Here is an 18,894-nt window from a genome sequence, read left to right on the forward strand (position 1 = left end):
TCAGGGCCACAGGTGGGTCATGGTTAGGGTTATGTCAACTGTCCCCACAAGGTTATGAATACACACACGTGTGTGTGAGTGCGCATGTGTGTGTGTCTGACTGATTAGCACAGAAACATGACTGTCACCTGTGACCTTTGACAGTGTGAACATTATTCATAAGGATGTTCCACAATCACGTCCTCGGTCAGCGCTCAGAGGACCAACAGCCCGTCTCCACGAGTCTGAACACATGTTTGAGTCTCCAAATGTGGTTTTAGTGTCAGGGTGACAGCAGCACATTACGTCAATGAGATGTCCTCACTAAGACAGAAAAACAAGTGTGTGTGTGCGCGTGCACAGGTTCCCACAGAGTGTGACGCAGGTGAACTTCCTGTTTCTGTTTACAGAACATGTCAGAATAAAAGCTCACTGATTACGGTAAACGAGAATCAGCTGCTGCTGCAAAAACAACAGATTAGCACTCACACACACATTAGAATCTTAATGGCTTCTGTGTGTGTGTGTGTGTGTGTGTGTGTGTGTGTGTCTGACTGAGTAGCACAGAAGCATGAATGTCACCTGTGACCTTTGACCTCCCACAGTGTGAGCTGTGTGTCTGAATTCAGGGGCGGATGCTTCAAAGACCGCGTTTGTATGCAATGATGTCACAGCAGCGCGACAAAGGCTGCCCAGTTTCAAAGAGTCCTTCAAATGTGGCGACAAATGCGTCCTTCTTTGCCCCGAATTCTAAGGATGGGTCCGATGTGTCCTACTATATCCCAGGATTCATTGCGGGTCAGTGGCTGCAGGAAGTGGCTGTTTGGCTAAAAACCAGCTGTTAGCCGTGATGTTGGGCTTTGTAAAGCACTTTATGAACGAGGGCTGAGTCTGTGTTAGCCGGGGGACAGGTGTGTGACAGTGGACAGATGTGAGCCAGGGGACAGGTGTGTGCCAGGGGACAGGTGTGTGACAGTGGACAGATGTGAGCCAGGGGACAGGTGTGTGCCAGGGGACAGGTGTGTGACAGTGGACAGATGTGAGCCAGGGGACGGGTGTGTGCCAGGGGACAGGTGTGTGACAGTGGACAGATGTGAGTCAGGGGACAGGTGTGAGTCAGGGGACAGGTGTGAGCCAGGGGACAGGTGTGTGACAGTGGACAGGTGTGAGCCAGGGGACAGGTGTGAGCCAGGGGACAGGTGTGTGACAGTGGACAGGTGTGTGACAGTGGACAGGTGTGAGCCAGGGGACAGGTGTGAGCCAGGGGACAGGTGTGTGACAGGGGACAGGTGTGAGCCAGGGGACAGGTGTGTGACAGTGGACAGATGTGAGTCAGGGGACAGGTGTGTGACAGTGGACAGATGTGAGTCAGGGGACAGGTGTGAGTCAGGGGACAGGTGTGAGTCAGGGGACAGGTGTGTGACACAGGACAGGTGTGAGCCAGGGGACAGGTGTGAGCCAGGGGACAGGTGTGTGACAGTGGACAGATGTGAGTCAGGGGACAGGTGTGTGCCAGGGGACAGATGTGAGTCAGGGGACAGGTGTGTGACAGTGGACAGATGTGAGTCAGGGGACAGGTGTGTGCCAGGGGACAGGTGTGTGCCAGGGGACAGGTGTGAGTCAGGGACAGGGACAGGTGTGTGACAGTGGACAGATGTGAGCCAGGGGACAGGTGTGTGCCAGGGGACAGGTGTGAGTCAGGGACAGGTGTGTGACACGGGACAGGTGTGAGTAAGGGACAGGTGTGAGCCAGGGGACAGGTGTGTGCCAGGGGACAGGTGTGAGCCAGGGGACAGGTGTGTGACAGGGACAGGTGTGAGCCAGGGGACAGGTGTGAGCCAGGGGACAGGTGTGTGACAGGGGACAGGTGTGAGCCAGGGGACAGGTGTGAGACAGGGGACAGGTGTGAGCCAGGGGACAGGTGTGTGACAGGGGACAGGTGTGAGTCAGGGGACAGGTGTGTGCCAGGAAACAGGTGTGAGCCAGGGGACAGGTGTGAGCCAGGGGACAGGTGTGAGCCAGGGGACAGGTGTGTGACAGGGATAGGATGTGAGACAGGGGACAGGTGTGAGCCAGGGGACAGGTGTGTGACAGGGGACAGGTGTGAGTCAGGGGACAGGTGTGTGCCAGGAAACAGGTGTGAGCCAGGGGACAGGTGTGAGCCAGGGGACAGGTGTGAGTCAGGGGACAGGTGTGTGACAGTGGACAGATGTGAGCCAGGGGACAGGTGTGAGTCATGGGAAAAGGGGTGTGCCAGGGGACAGGTGTGTGCCAGGGGACAGGTGTGAGTCAGGGGACAGGTGTGTGACAGTGGACAGATGTGAGTCAGGGGACAGGTGTGAGCCAGGGGACAGGTGTGTGACAGTGGACAGGTGTGAGCCAGGGGACAGGTGTGAGCCAGGGGACAGGTGTGAGCCAGGGGACAGGTGTGAGCCAGGGGACAGGTGTGAGCCAGGGGACAGGTGTGTGACAGGGGATAGGAGTGTGAGCCAGGGGACAGGTGTGAGCCAGGGGACAGGTGTGAGTCAGGGGACAGGTGTAAACCAGGGGACAGGTGTGAGCCAGGGGACGGGTGTGAGCCAGGGGACAGGTGTGAGCCAGGGGACGGGTGGTTAGTGGACCCTAAAACAGACTTTTCCTCCTCTGGCCGAGTGGAACATAGCGCTGATACGATTAGCGCTATTTTATGCAATAAAATAATCTTTGTGTTCCCGAACAGGTCGCTAGGTCACAGCTTAGAACACGCCCATCACACCAAAGACAGGACCGTGTGTTACTGAAGCACGAGCATCAGCACTGAGACCTGATCCTGGAACAGAACACAGGACTACAAAGTGTATATAAGGAGACAGGGAAGGACATAAGGAGACAGGGAAGCAAATAAGGAGACGGGGAAGATCAAAAGTTTTTCATGCGGCTGATGTCGTGAGAATGTAAAGGTCATTATATGAACACACACACACACACACACACACACACACACACACACACACACACACACACACACACCTATACGTTCCCATAGGCACCGTCACACCTGAACAAGTTAGGTACAGTCATCATTTACCTGTAAACACACACACACGGTGGGGTGAAACTGTGGGAATGAACATAATTGCTGTTGTCCTAACAGGTTAATTACACACACACACACACACACACACACACACACACAGCTGTACTTATAAAAGCAGCTGCAGACGGCGTGTTTCCGTTTCTGCTGGACGACGGTAACTCGACACCTGAACAGGTATGAGCACAAACACACACAGAGGTCAGAGGTCAGACACATTATCATAATAACTTAATTTAAAACCACATTTTCAAATTCATGTTTCAAACAGCTTTAGCTTCACCTGTGGTTCTCCTGTGGTTCACGTTAACTTGGCTCACAGTAAGTGATGCGTTTGGGTGGGATGTTTCATGTTTCAAGTACAGATCCTCTACGTTGGAGCTGGGTATCGTCACTGATTTCTAGAATAGATTTGATTCAGATTCACAAGGTCGATTTAATTAAATTCAATTTGAATCAGGAAAAATTGGCATCAGCCAGTCAGAAATATTAACATATGACTGAATGTGTAAAATGACTGAATGTGTAAAGCGCTTTGGGGTCCTTAGGGACTAGTAAAGCGCTATACAAATACAGGCCATTTACCATATTATAAACAAAGGTTCATCAGAGGTGTGAGCATCACAGCTTTGTGTCAGAGTAACTGAGGATAAAACATGAGGCAGATGTTCCTGGCCTGGCTTTTTATAGCAGATGACCTTAAAATCTTCTGCAGCAGAACAAAAACTGAAGAAAACCATGAATCAACATGTGAACATGAACTGGTGCTGCTGAAGGGAAGCAAAGTTACAGAGGTTTGATTACAGACACAGCTCAGAGATTGTAATTTGGGATCATTTTAAAAATGTTACATTGGGGCGACCGTGGCTCAGGGGGTTGGGAATCGCATGTGTAACCGGAAGGTCGCCGGTTCGATCCCTGGGCTCTCTGTCCTGGTCGTTGTGTCCTTGGGCAAGACACTTTACCCTACCGCCTACTGGTGTTGGCCAGAGGGGCCGATGGCGCGATATGGCAGCCTCGCTTCTGTCAGTCTGCCCCAGGGCAGCTGTGGCTACAACTGTAGCTGCCTCCACCAGTGTATGAATGTGTGTGTGAATGGGTGGATGACTGGATATGTAAAGCACTTTGGGGTCCTTAAGGACTAGTAAAGCGCTATATAAATACAGGCCATTTACCATTCATCGTGCTGGAAGAGAAACAGCAAAAGTCAGAATGAATTCATGACGATGGTTATGTGAAGTGAAATGTGAAGCGTTGTTTGGATCTTGCTTTGCTGTTGGTTCAGTCAGATTTGGTTGGAGAGAGATGAAACCTGCAGCTTCAGAATACCCCCCCCCCCCCCCCCCCCCCAAAAAAAAAGACGTAAACACATAGGACGCATCAGCATCAGTGAGCCGTCGGCTTTCAGCCCCGACAGCGTGTCCACGTCTGTGCCGTCAGTTGAGAAAGCCGACATCTGGCGCATCGGCATATTAAGGATTGTACATTAACATAAAGCTGTTGTACACACACACACACACACACACACACACACGAAGAGAGAGAGTATGCATTGTATGCAAACAGCTACCAAACGGCCATCATAATTCGTCATACAATGAGAACAGGACAAATCAACAATTAACAATGACTAATTAATATTAAAATCTGTAACATAATGTATTGTTTGGAGTTTAGTCTGTTACTGTTAATATTTTTACCATTTCTTCTTGGAGCAACTGTAACCCACATAATTTCCTTAGGGATTAATAAAGTATTCTGATTGGTTCAGGATGACCTGCCATTATCCAATCACACATCTGTTTACCTGCATCTTTGCTCGTTTCTCCTCCTCTTCTTTTCTCTTTTTTCTAAACTGAGCACCTGATGGCTTTGAACTTTTCTTGTCCATCTTGGTTTTAATTTTGCACTCCAGTATGAACACAAATCCCTCAACTCGAGGATCACCACAACATGATCTAACAGACCTACACCTTAGTTCACAGATTCACTTTGTCACAACCCAGGATTCAGATCATGAATCCATAATGAGCTTGGATTTACATCATTATGGATGAAATACGCTCTATTTGGAAGCAGCAGGCCCCTCCCCTTTCGACGGGTTGTGTGGAGACTTTAAATCATCAAACTGTAAATTTTAAATTGTTATTGATCCTTTACCCCGAGTCCTAAAGTGTATATTTATTTTCTTATATATATTGTTTGTTTACTTGCACTGCTGTAGCTGGAGCCTCGTCGTCTCGTCTCTATATGCTGGACTGTCTGTAGCGGAGATGACAATAAAGTTTACTTTGACTTTACAGCAGCGCGCAGGCGCACCGAGGGCTCTCGCGCTCACTTTTCATGTACAGAATTTCGAAAAAACATCGGTGCAGATTATAAGTCTGTATCATGATGTCTGGTGTTTTCGTGTTTGTTGCTTTGTTTTTATTTTGTTTTATTTTGTGAGTTGGTTATTAGACGCTGCTCCAGCCAGAGACTCCCCCGCCGCCCCGCCCTCTCCTCCCTGTGCCGCCAGCAGCGGGCGCACCTCGCAAATGGGGGGGCGCCCTTACTCCCAGCAAATGGGCGATAGAAAACCGATCGGTGCCTGTGACATTCCCACTATGCGCTGGCATGACGTCGGGCAGCATGAGTACCAGCAATTTTTTTTTTTTTTTTTTTTGCCAATACCCGTGATGCCGCCCCGGGCAACTGCCCGTGTCGCCCGTCTAAAACCGCTACTTCATGTGGACCGTGTGATCCGTGTGGACCGTGTGCTATATTCATGTATTGGAGATTACGTATCGGAATTTCAGGAGCAGGGCCACGCCTTCAAACACGCTCCTTCCAGTTGTCATCTATAGAGGTTCCCCCAGTTCTGCAAGCTGTTCATTCTCGTTTACGTGCCCCTCCCTCCTTGTTCTCAATTCTTTAACTTCTTCACTCCTATTTAGCACACGGGGATCTGCCAGGCCCGGGAACCGTCGCCAGTCCCCATCGAGGTCTTCCCCAAACCGCAGCTCAGTTCATGTCCAAACATTCACCTTTACCTACTAAAACGCTGTCAAACCTAAAATGAGGACCAGCTAGTGAAATAATAACATTTTAGTTTGATTGTTTTTACTTGTGCAGTCAGAGTGACGGTGGACTCGCATGTGTGCAGAGGCTCAGTGGGAATAAGAAAGGCTGTGGTCAGCTGACCTGCTGCTCTGTGCATTTACACACCTCCACCTGGATGGAAGCAGATGTTTCACAGCTGCTTGATTTCCATCCTCTACACCACATGTGTCAAACTCAAGAGTTTACCGTATGCTGCCTGAACACGCACGCTGACAGTAAACTACATCTCCCACAATGCATTTTGATCGTTTGAACCCCAGTGCCCCCGATACTGGGGCAAGAGGGAAAACATGTAGTTTAATGTGATGTAGGAGACGTCAGACTGTCAGCCTAAAGCTCATCAAACCATTTTAATGAGCAGCAAAAAACTAAAACAGCAACGACCACAGAGCAGGTGATTCTCCACGTGCAGGACAGGACCATCAGGGACAACTCGCAGTCTAGGTTTCATCACTCTGCGCTAAACTGACTGAACCAGCAGCCAAAGAAGATCCAAAGTACACTTCAAACATCCTCATTCATCCCCTCTGACTTCCTGCACAGCTCTCTCAGTGTGCTCACACACCAGTTTACCATCAAAGCTCTGCTATCGTCATGAACCAGTCTGCTGCTGTGTTCAGTGTGTCGGCCTCTGACGTCACAGCCCCATTTCTGCTCTACAGTACTGAACACATGTAAACCTCAATGACCGCTCAGCTGTGTCTGTAATCAAACCTCTGTAACTTTGTGAGGAACACGAACATTCAAGTTTTTTTGTTTTCTGCTATAGAAATCAGTTTTTTATGACTGCAGTTAAAAACCTCTGCAGTGAGCTAGCACAACTTCTTCTCTAATGTTATTTCTCACAGTTTAAAGAGTTGTGCTGACAGCAGCTTTTTCTTCATCATGTAGAAAAACACTTAAATATGGGACTTTTTTACTCTGAAGTTTCACCAGTCCAACCACCCAAGATCACAGTGGGCTGTCTGTGGGCTGCGGTGTAAACCAGTTGGACCAGTAGACGGTTTGCGGCTGGTGTGACGGTGGAAGTCAGTGAATGAATCTGTGCTACACTTGATCTAAGCTAACTGTGAGCATGAACCCACAGCCACTGTGCAGCAATCAATTCAATTCAATTTTATTTATATTTATTTATATAGCGCCAAATCACAACATAAGTCGCCTCAAGGCGCTTCATAGATACAGAGAAAAGCCCAACAATCATATGACCCCCTATGAGCAGCACTTTGGCGACAGTGGGAAGGAAAAACTCCCTTTTAACAGGAAGAAACCTCCAGCAGAACCAGGCTCAGGGAGGGGCGGGGCCATCTTCTGCGACCGGTTGGGGTGGAAGAGAGACAGAGATTAATAACAGATATGATTCAATGCAGAGAGGTCTGTTAACACATAGTGAGTGAGAAAGGTGACTGGAAAGGAAAAACTCAATGCATCATGGGAATCCCCCGGCAGCCTACGTCTATTGCAGCATAACTAAGGGAGGATTCAGGGTCACCTGGTCCAGCCCTAACTATATGCTTTAGAAAAAAGGAAAGTTTGAAGCCTAATCTTGAAAGTAGAGATAGTGTCTGTCTCCTGAATCCAAACTGGAAGCTGGTTCCACAGAAGAGGGGCCTGAAAACTGAAGGCTCTGCCTCCCATTCTACTTTTAAATACTCTAGGAACAACAAGTAGGCCTGCAGAGCGAGAGCGAAGTGCTCTAATAGGGTGATATGGTACTACAAGGTCATTAAGATAAGATGGGGCCTGATTATTTAAGACCTTGTACGTGAGGAGCAGGATTTTGAATTCTGGATTTAACAGGAAGCCAAAACAGGAGAAATCTGCTCTCTCTTTCTAGTCCCTGTCAGGACTCTTGCTGCAGCATTTTGGATCAGCTGAAGGCTTTTCAGGGAGTTTTTTGGACTTCCTGATAATAATGAATTACAGTCGTCCAGCCTGGAAGTAATAAATGCATGAACTAGTTTTTCAGCATCACTCTGAGACAGGATATTTCTAACTTTAGAGATGTTGTGCAAATGGAAGAAAGCAGTCTTACATATTTGTTTAATATGTGCATTGAAGGACATGTCCTGGTCAAAAATGACTCCAAGGTTCCTCACAGCGTTACTGGAGGCCAAGGTAATGCCATCCAGAGTAAGAATCTGGTTAGATACCATATTTCTAAGATTTTCAGGGCCGAGTACAATAACCTCAGTTTGATCTGAATTAAGAAGCAGAAAGTTAGCGGCCATCCAGGTCTTTATGTCTTTAAGACATTCCTGCAGTTTAACTAATTGGTGTGTGTTATCTGGCTTCATGGACAGATAGAGCTGGGTGTCATCTGCATAGCAGTGTAAATGTATGCTATGTCTTCTAATGATACTGCCTAAGGGAAGCATGTATAATGTAAACAGAATTGGTCCTAGCACTGAACCCTGTGGAACTCCATAATTAACCTCAGTGTGTGAAGAGGACTCTCCATTTACATGCACAAACTGGAGTCTATTAGATAGATATGATACAAACCACTGCAGTGCAGTACCTGTAATACCTACAGCATGTTCTAATCGCTCTAATAGGATATTATGGTCGACAGTATCGAACGCTGCACTGAGGTCTAGCAGGACAAGCACAGAGATGAGTCCACTGTCAGAGGCCATAAGAAGATCATTTGTAACCTTCACTAAAGCTGTTTCTGTGCTGGGCTCTGAAACCTGACTGAAACTCTTCAAATAAACCATTCCTCTGCAGATGATCTGTTAGCTGTTTGACAACTACTCTTTCAAGGATTTTTGATATGAAAGGAAGGTTGGAGATTGGCCTATAATTAGCTAAGACTGCTGGGTCTAGAGATGCTTTTTGAGTAAAGGTTTAACTACAGCCAGCTTGAAGGCCTGTGGTACATAGCTGATTATTAGAGATAGGTTGATCATATTTAAGATCGAAGCATTAATTAATGGCAGGACTTCTTTGAGCAGTTTTGTAGGAATGGGGTCTAAAAGACACGTTGATGGTTTGGAGGAAGTAATTATTGAAGTTAACTCAGAAAGATCAACTGGAGAAAAAGAGTCTAACTTAACATCAATGGTACTAAGAGTAGCTGTAGATAATATTACATCTGTGGGATGATCATTGGTAATTTTTTCTCTAATGATTAAAATTTTATTTGTGAAGAAGTTCATGAAGTCATTACTAGTTAACGTTAAAGGGATGGTTGGCTCAACAGAGCTCTGACTGTTTGTCAGCCTGGCTACAGAGCTGAAGAGAAACCTGGGGTTGTTCTTATTTTCTTCAATCAGTGATGAATAGTAAGATGTTCTGGCTTTGCAGAGGGCTTTCTTATAAAGCAGCAAACTATTTCTCCAGGCCAAATGATGATCCTCTAAATTTGTGACACGCCATTTCCTCTCCAGATTACGAGTCATCTGCTTTAGGCTACGTGTTTGAGAATTATACCACAGAGTCAGGTACTTCTGATTAGAGACCTTAGTTTTCACTGGAGCTACAGTATCCAGAGTCGTACGTAGTGAGGAGGTAAAATTATTAACAAGATAATCGACCTCTGTTGGAGTAGCGTTCAGATAGCTGCTCTGCTGTGTTGGTACAGGGCATTGGAGATGATAACAGTGGGTGGATTATATTCTTAAACTTAGTAAGCAGCACGGTGGCACGGTGGTTAGCACTGTTGCCGCACAGCAAGAAGGTCCTGAGTTCAATTCCACCATCAGGCCGGGGTCTTTCTGTGTGGAGTTTGCATGTTCTCCCCGTGTTTGCGTGGGTTCTCTCCGGGTACTCTGGCTTCCTCCCACCGTCCAAAGACATGCAGCTTGTGGGGATAGGTTAATTGGTTAATCCAAATTGCCACTAGGTGTGAATGTGCGAGTGAATGTGAGTGTGAATGGTTGTCTGTCCCTGTGTGTTAGCCCTGCGACAGACTGGCGACCTGTCCAGGGTGTACCCTGCCTCTCGCCCTATGACAGCTGGGATAGGCTCCAGCGCCCCCCGCGACCCTGAAAAGGATAAGCGGAAGCGAATGGATGGATGGACTTAGTTACAGCGCTTTCAGAAAGACATCTACTTTGATAAAGTCTACTCTCCACTGCTGTGTAATCAATTATTGTAAATGTAAATGTTATCAGGAAATGATCAGACAGCAGAGGGTTTTCAGGAAACACTGTTAAATGTTCAGTTTCTATGCCATATGTTAAAACAAGATCTAGAGTGTGATTAAAGTGGTGGGTGGGTTCTTTTACATTTTGACAGAAGTCAATTGAGTCTAATAACAGATTAAATGCCATGTTGAGGCTGTCATTTTTAGCATCTACATGGATGTTAAAATCACCCACAATAATTATTTTATCTGAGCTCAGAACTAAATTAGATATAAAGTCTGAGAAATCAGACAGAAACTCTGTGTAAGGCCCAGGTGGACGATAGATGATAACAAGTAAGACTGGTTTCTGAGTTTTACAGCTGGGGTGGACAAGGTTAAGCATCAGGCTTTCAAATGAATTAAAAGTCTGTCTGGGTCTTTCATTAATTAATAGGCTGGTGTGAAAAATTGCTGCCACACCTCCCCCTCGGCCTGTGCTTCGAGGTTTCTGGTAGTTAGAATGACTCGGGGGTGTTGATTCATTTAAACTAACATAATCATCCTGCTGCAACCAGGTTTCTGTAAGGCAGAGTAAATCAATTTGTTGATCAATTATTAAGTCATGTACTAACAGAGACTTGGAGGAGAGAGACCTAATATTTAATAATCCACATTTCACTGTTTTACTCTTTGGTTCAGATGTGGATACTGTATTGTTCTTTCTTTGTAATTGTTTATGTTTAAGTTGTTTGTTGCTGGTTTTTAGTTTGTTTTTTGTCTGTTTGGGAGCTGACACAGTCTCTATGGAGATGGGTTTTTGGGGGGGTAGCAGGAGGAGAGAAGCTGCAGAGAAGCGTGTAAGACTGCAACTCTGCTTCCTGGTCCCAACTCTGGATAGTCATATTTTGGGGGGTTTAATAAATTTGTCCATATTTCTAGAAATGAGAGCTGCTCCATCCAAAGTGGGATGGATGCCATCTCTCCTAACAAGACCAGGTTTCCTCCAGAAGGTTTGCCAATTATCTATGAAGCCCACATCGTTTCTGGGACACCACTCAGACAGCCAGCAGTTTAAGGAGAACATGCAGCTAAACATGTCACTCCTGGTCTGATTGGGGAGGGGACCAGAGAAAACTACAGAGTCCGACATTGTTTTGGCAAAGTTGCACACCGATTCAATATTGATTTTAGTGACCTCCGATTGGCGTAACCGGGTGTCATTACTGTCAACGTGAATTATGATTTTACTGAATTTACGTTTACCCTTAGCCAGCAGTTTTAAATTTCCCTCAATGTCGCCTGCTCTGGCCCCTGGAAGACAATTGACTATGGTTGCCGGTGTCTCTAGCTTCACATGTCTGAGAGCAGAATCACCAATTACCAGAGTTTGACCCCCGGCGGGTGTGTCGCCGAGTGGGGAAAAATGGTTAGACACCTGGGGCTTCTGTTTAGGACTATGCTTCCTCCTCACCGTGACCCAGCCGCCCTCTTTCCCCAGCTGCTTGGGATCTGCCGGGGAACAGCTAGCGGGGCCTACGCTATCTTCGGCTGCACCAGCTACAGGGGCCTGGCTAGCTACGGGTGAATGAAGGGTGCGAAGCCGAGTCTCCAATTCAGTAATCCTGGCCTCCAGAGCTGCAAATATGCTACATTTGTTACAGATATCATTACTGCTAAAGGAGGCCGAGGAGTAACTAAACATCTGACACAATGAGCAAGAAAGTGCAGGAGGGACAGGTGAAGTAGCCATGGTGCTAATGAGTCGGCTACGAGCTAAGCTAAGCTAGCGAAACAGTACAGAGACAGTGAGTAAATACTTTGGCTATAAATTAGGTAGTGAGTACACGGAAAGTGTGCTTCGGATGAAGCACGTTAAGATTATACTATGAAAAAAGAATGTATTTAAAAGTTTTTTAATTAAATTGCTAAGCAGATAAGCTACTCAGAAACACCGCTGTGTTTGAGCAGGAACAGGAAGTGATATTCTACCACGAGCGAACATCAAGTCACACACTCTACTGTAAACCCATCACAGTGCAGCAAACTCGCCTGTTCATCCTGCAGAGGATTCTCATGCAGCCTTTAAATAACACAGTCAGTCTGCCCCAGTTTGATTAGCAGCAGGTTTATGAACAAACACAATATGAGACACAATATCTCCTCGCCTTTGAATCTAACCTTCCTGTTTGTCTTATCTCGGCCACATCTCTGTTGAAAATGACATGTTAACGTGACAAAAGTTTGTACTTCAATAAATAAAGAGTAAGTAGTGCCTATAAGTAAGCAAAACAAACAAGAGAACACAGTATTTAGTCAGATACCAGAGTACAGCTGCACTGCAGACCCAAGACCCATTCCAGAAGTCCCTCATGTCTCCTATTCCTGACGCTCTTCCTTGACCTCGATGAAAACGTCACTGAGGTCAAAGGTGAGAAGGAGAACTGCTGAGGACTCAGGAAAAGGGAAGAGGCGTGCACTTAGAACTGGAACAACCTTACACTGGTGTCTTTTTAACAGGAAGTCTGGCGTGTTGAAACTACAATGTGCAGAAGACGAACTACAAAAGGCTGGTCTAGCTTCACCACAGTGTGTGTTCTTGTTTTATGGAGGTCATAGAAACGATAACAGTCTGTAAAGCATATCTTTCTGGTGTTTTAAAGGAGGAGGAACATTTTCTGCAATACTGCTAAAATGATGATATTACTAAAACTTGTGTCCCAAAACTCTTCATCAGTGTCACGCTGAGCATTCAGAGGCAAGCCCACTTATTGGTCCTCAGTAACTGTTTCCATGAAACAGCAGAAATGAAGTGAACTCAGCTTCTGTTTCTCAGCAGTGCGCACACGGCGAGCGACGTCTCTCTGCTCAGTCTGGAGCTAATAAAACGCTCAGTGTGTCCGATTAATGCCTGAATGAAACTAAGAAGCCACCGGGCATTTACCAGCGTGCCACAGTAACCATGGTAACTGGCACGGTGATCTGAAGGTAAATAAGGTTTGTGTTGTTCTGCACGTGGTACAGTTTGTAATGCTGCAGCTCCACCTGAGTCTTAATCCTCAGACCTTTGCTCGGTGGTTTCCAGAGGTGGGCAGTAATGAGGTACAAATATTTTGTTATTGTACTTAGTATTGTACTTAAGTAGACTTTTCAGGTATCTGTACTTTACTTCTGACTACTTTTTACTTTTACACTTTCAAAAGAGGCAGGAAAGCAACAGCCTGACCTTGAGTCCGAGCTGCGTTTTCTCCAGTGTATCCTAGGCTAGCAGAAGCATTGAGCCTCGTTTCCTTAATGTTTAGACCAGCTGGAAGATCAGTTTTAAGTAAGTCACTCAGCAGCTTCGTCCAATCAAACCACAAGTTTATTTTTATTAAATTGAGTCATGTACGGCGATGAAACGGCGTCTTCTCCCCGTGACCGTGGCGGTCTCAGTGTGGTTGTCAGAGAGACCGTAGCATCCTGTAGCTCCACCCAGCCCCACCCCCGTTACAGCCTCCATCAGACAAATCTGTGTGACTTCTTGATGACTTTACTTTCTTGAAAAACACTTTCACCATCATCATCAAGGTTGTGTATTGGGCCCTTATTGTTTCTATTCCAACTGCTCCCACTTCAGTACATTGTGAGCACCTTTAAGGGCGTGTGCTATCACCACTGTGCAGATGGTCTGCCCTTCTATATCTCTTTTAGGCTAAGACTAGTATTTTTAAGTCTTTTAAAAGCTGCAGATGCTGAAACAGCTTCTTAGACTCCATTAAACCTTGGATGACCTTCTCCAGCCTAATGCAGATAAAGCACAGGTCCTTGTCTGTGCCCAGCGTAGTGAAAGCCCATTAATCACTTACTTGGGTAACTCGTGACTCCCACTGTGGATGTTAGATCTGTGGTCACTCTTGTTTTATCATTTAAGGCAGATTGTACCATTGTGTCGTGCTGTGAACTGGAAATCGTTGTTTGTGCATTTATTTCATCACGTTTGGATTATTGTGAGTCAGTGTTCACTGGTGCAAGCAGAAACTCGCCGGAGCATCTGCAGGTTGTTCACGACGCTGCTGTGAGAACAGATCTTACTCTCACGGACGGCGTCGCTGATGCGGCTGGTTCTGACTGTTAGAGCTCTGTACCGACAAACAGCAGCTTACATCACTGACCTTTTGCAGCCATACGTCCCCAGCAGGTCCCCGAGGTCCTGCTGACCGTATACGAGGCTGAACGGGCTTTCACCTCAATGACTCTGGAGCTCCGAGTGGACTCGTCAGTCTCTTTAAGAAACGACTGAAAACTCATCTTTTACATTTATTGTTTTGCTGTGATGCACTTTGTGGTGTATAAATAAAAGTTGACTTTCTGACTTCATCATCTTCATCTTTATCAGGCCCACCTTCAGGATGTTTGCTATGAAAGTGAGACAGAAGCTTGGCTCCAGCCCACTCCCGGCTCTGTGACATCACAGGGGTTGTGTCCATCTTTTATATACAGTCTAGAGCAGTGAGGCACCATCAGGCCGGACTCTGAATGGCGGCCCTGTCCTCAGGTCTCTGCAGATCAGGTCCTAGTGTTGCTTTTGTGTTCGTCAGACAGCAGAAATCAGTCAGAGAGTTTCAGGCTGTCGTGTGCAGGTGATCACACTGACCAATAGAAATGCTCCGTCACCTGCTTTGTGTGCTGGTTGGACAGAATCAGGTGGGAGTTACCTGTCTGTGTGATGTCATCAGAGACAGCATCGGACAATCTGCAGCTGTGTGTGTGTGTGTGTGTGCAGACGGAGGCGGGACAAGCACTGAGTGACAGTGCGGTTGCCATGGTGACCTTCAGCTGATCAGGTTTCTGTGGAGAGTTTGGAGCGCCTCATTTGCAGCGTGTCCGTCTCCTCTCTGCTCCCTCTCTCTGCCTCCTCTCCTCCTTTCAACCTTCTTTCTTCTCCCCCCCACCACCACCTCCCCACCCCTCCATACCCTCCCCCATTTGCCCCCCTCCCCCCCACCCATTCTCTTCCTGTTGGTTTCAGACTTTGCATTATAATTTCTCTCTTTCAGAGCTGCAAGGACGCTGAGGTAGGCTCCAACTCTCTTCCTGCTCACACACTCTCACTCACACACACACACACACACACACACTCGGTGGCAGTGACACTGAGCCCAGATCAGTTTAAACCGTGCTTTTGCTCCTGCTCTGAGTTTGAGAAACTGCACCGAGACTTAAATCACAATTAATGATGTCATTATTCAAACCTGCTTTTATTCCTGCTTCTAAAATGAAAATTGAACTTTTAGCCGATCTGACTGTGGGAAACAGCAGGTTCCTGTGTGAGCTGTGGCACGTTTCTCCTTCCTGCACAGAGATCCTGAAACGTTTTCGAGTTAATAAACCCGACTGTCTGTACCTGCAGCAGCACACCTGTCGGCCCTGCTGAAAATCACACAGAGGTGCAAAACTACAGTCAAATCTATTTGAAAAAGCTTCCTGTTCTCCTCACTGCACCAGTGTGCCTGTGAGCACGCTGGACAGATGCAGTACATTTATAATCACGTAAGACAAGAATCACTCTGCAGGTTACAGGAAGCATTAAAGATGTTTTTTCTTTGTAAATTTCTGATTAAAATTGTTCAAAAATGTCTGACAGTGGATTAAAGCATCATGAGGATCTGAATACTCGGTTTACCTGTTTCACTGAAGAGAGCTCACCTGACGTTTTACAGGTGTTTGTGTAATTCTGCACTGTGCCACACAGCGGAGCAGTGAGTCAGTGTGAGGCTTATTTAACCATGAGGAAAGCTAAAGCCTCTGAGGGGGTGGAGCTAAAACAAGAGGTCACATACATGAGAACAGGCTGTCAAACAGTCTTTCATTCCAAAGGCTTTTAAAGCAGGAGGAACATCGACCATGGGTCAGGGCGAGGAACCAGCTGGAACGGACAGTCGTAGGACTTTTTCCGAAGCTCGCCTGCTCCCTCACTCTGACCCTCGCAGTCGCATCATTAAAGACCTCTGACCTTTTGCATGTCGTGAGAGTTTTATTTTGATCTGAACTGTCTGCTCACAGACAGAGGTCCAAGACGCGTTAATTACAAGAGTTTTATTAGTAGTCATGTGATTATATCAGGACTACTATGTATTTATAATTAGTACACATAAATAATAGATTCTTGAATTATTTTAGTTATCTTCTGACCTGATTTTTTAAATGCAAACATATTTGATTTAAAGGAATCAAATATTTTTTAAAAATTCATCTCCTAAGTTGTAAGCCTAAGCTCAAACTCAGCTCTGGCCTGATGATCCATCTGGATGTTTCCCTGTGCTGGTTTGGAGAACTCAGCGGCAGAGATGTCTGCCGTCTCTTGAATAGAAACCTCAGCTCTCATGCGTCTGTGCAGAAACCACAATTTCACGATTTCGTGCAGGTCTGATGAGCCCCTACAGGAAGCTCTAAGCTCCGGCGTCCCTCCTAAAGCGAGCTGGGACATTAGCAAGCTGCCTGAACATGGACGTCAAGGTTCCCCCATGAAGCTGCTCACATTAAGCTTCATGGTTTCTGCAGAGTCAGTCCTGAGTGTTAGTTTAAGTTTATGTTTGGTTCCATGAAATTAAAAATTGAATTTTAACCCTTTAAAATTGTGTAAGTTGACCAAAAACCAAGGCTGAAGTTTCACGGTGTATTCGACGTACACTCTGTACATCAGAGCGTTTCAGCTCAGAGCGGCAGGATTAACGGGCCAAAACATTTCAGGTTTCAACACATTCTGAGATTCAGGATCAGCAGATTCGTAAACAGATTCAGTTCTTACATTTACTGAACAGCGTCAAATAACCTGACCTTTGACCTCCAGTGTACCTCCCTCCCCAGGTTCTGCTGCCCAACCTGCTTCTGAATATCCAGCTCTGTGACCTGCGACCCCTGTGGGAGCCATGAGCCATCATCAGAGCTCAGCGAGTCCTGGTGACACCCTCAGTCAGTCTGCAGTGAGTTTCCACAGAAACCGATGAGCGATCAATAATATCGATCTGATAATGATCACTTATGGGGGAGTTTGCTGTCTGGGCTTTTTGTTCAGTTGTGTCAGTCAGTGTGAGCTACCTCTGTTCTGATTGGCTGGAAACCTTCACCTTTACTTTTTATTTTGTGGTTGTTGTGTGTTTGCGTTAAAAACAAAGTTAAAGACAGGAAATGTTGCCTGTGCAGAGGAAGCACCGAGATCTGAAAACAGCTGGAAACAGCTATGTTCATGAAAGACTCACAACATTTAATTCACCAGTTAGTGTTTTCTATCTTCAGTCTCCTCCTCCTCCTCCACACTGTCATGCTGATGAAGAAGAAGAGGAAGATCTAAACAAGGCCTTTGATGTTCAGGACTTTCAGCAGATCCTTTGTCCTGCAGCTCGCAGCCCGCCAGAGAAACACAGAGTCTATGATGAACAGGACATCGAAGGTAAGACATCCAGATGTCTCCGGGTTCAAAAGACCTCGGAAAGACCCGTTTGGATTTTCTCCATGCGCCTTTGAAAGGATTTAAAACCAGGATTTGGACCGCTCGTATAGGTTCTAAGAGGGTTTAATAAAGTTTGGTTAACCAAGAGTTTCTTAAAACTTTGAAGTATCAGTAAAGTTTCTTTGAGGTATCTTTTATGGGGTGTTGTAAAGGCCTGTTGTCTGTCAATAGGTTTGAGAATTGGGAGGTCCCAGGTGTTTCATGTTCCCTGTGTCTATAATATCAACTTCTTTAGTTTTCTTTACGTATAAAAACCAGCGTACCAGGGTGCTGGAGAGGTTGAACCTGTTAGTTTTCATCCTGGTTGTGGACCAGCGGTCTCAGGATCTCATGTCTGCTTTGGTTTCTTCAGCTCTGAGCAATGACTTCCAATTTGCACTGGGGAGTGTGAACAAGCTGGAATCAGAATCCGTCCTCCAACTTTGAGGCCATAGTCTGTAGTCGGAAAAGGGTCAAATACAGTGAGGAACAAGTTACTGCCCCAGGTCGAGGAGTTCTAGTTTTGGGATCTTGTTCATGAGTGAAGGGAGATTGAGAAACAGCGTGATGTAGCATCATCATCATCACTTATGTGATTGCTGTGCTGTTCGGTTATGGCGATGAGAGCGCTAAGAATGAAGCTGACAATTTACCAGCTGATCTCAGTGCCTCAACTATGGCTGCGAGCTGTGGGTAATGATGGAACGAATGAGGTCCCCGGTACAGGTGGTGGCAATGAGTTACTTTCTCAGGTAGCTGGGCTCTCCATTAGAGATAGGGTGAGGTGCATGGTCGTTTGGGGTGGTGGGTCGGGGTTAGGATACCGCTGCTACTCCTCTGCATCTAAAGGAACCATTTGATGTGGTTAGGGTATCTGACCAGGAACACCTCCTAGATGGGGCTCCTAGGAGGCCCCAGCAGCAGACCCAGGTGAAAGGTTGAATCTCTTGGCAGGCCTGCAAACAACTCAGTGTCAACTAACTACAGTGTTAGACGCAGGTTTCCGGTTCACTGACCCCTTAAGGTCCAAGCCCCAAGCTATGATGACCTCTGACCCTGTGCTTTAACCTCCTAAGACCCGAACTCTTTCATGGCATGCATTTTTAAATTCTCTTTGCCATTTGGGCTGTTTGGGACCTGATTAATGTAAAAACAAAGAATTACCAGATTTTTTACCTGATTTTTGTTTCTGAGAGAAAT

General features: G+C 46.3%; 1 protein-coding gene across 4 annotated transcripts in view; it reads left to right on the forward strand.

Moving 5' to 3' along the window:
* The first annotated feature begins 2,086 nt into the window (after window positions 1-2,086).
* slc4a2a (solute carrier family 4 member 2a) overlaps window positions 2,087-18,894 on the forward strand; it is a 35,091-nt gene continuing 18,283 nt past the window's right edge. Inside the window, exons 1-4 of one of the 4 annotated variants that reach the window (XM_026149154.1) lie at window positions 2,087-2,206; window positions 2,244-3,229; window positions 17,073-17,188; window positions 17,502-17,655. In XM_026149154.1, coding sequence (XP_026004939.1) covers window positions 17,135-17,188; window positions 17,502-17,655 — 208 coding nt within the window. In that variant the 5' untranslated portion in view covers window positions 2,087-2,206; window positions 2,244-3,229; window positions 17,073-17,134. Of the gene's footprint in view, window positions 2,207-2,243; window positions 3,230-12,160; window positions 13,326-15,218; window positions 15,281-17,072; window positions 17,189-17,501; window positions 17,656-18,894 lie in introns of those variants that run through there. The other 3 variants (XM_026149155.1, XM_026149157.1, XM_026149156.1) reach the window with 3 other exon arrangements.

This window comes from Astatotilapia calliptera, chromosome 18 (genome assembly GCF_900246225.1).
Source record: "Astatotilapia calliptera chromosome 18, fAstCal1.2, whole genome shotgun sequence".
NCBI lineage: Eukaryota > Metazoa > Chordata > Actinopteri > Cichliformes > Cichlidae > Astatotilapia > Astatotilapia calliptera.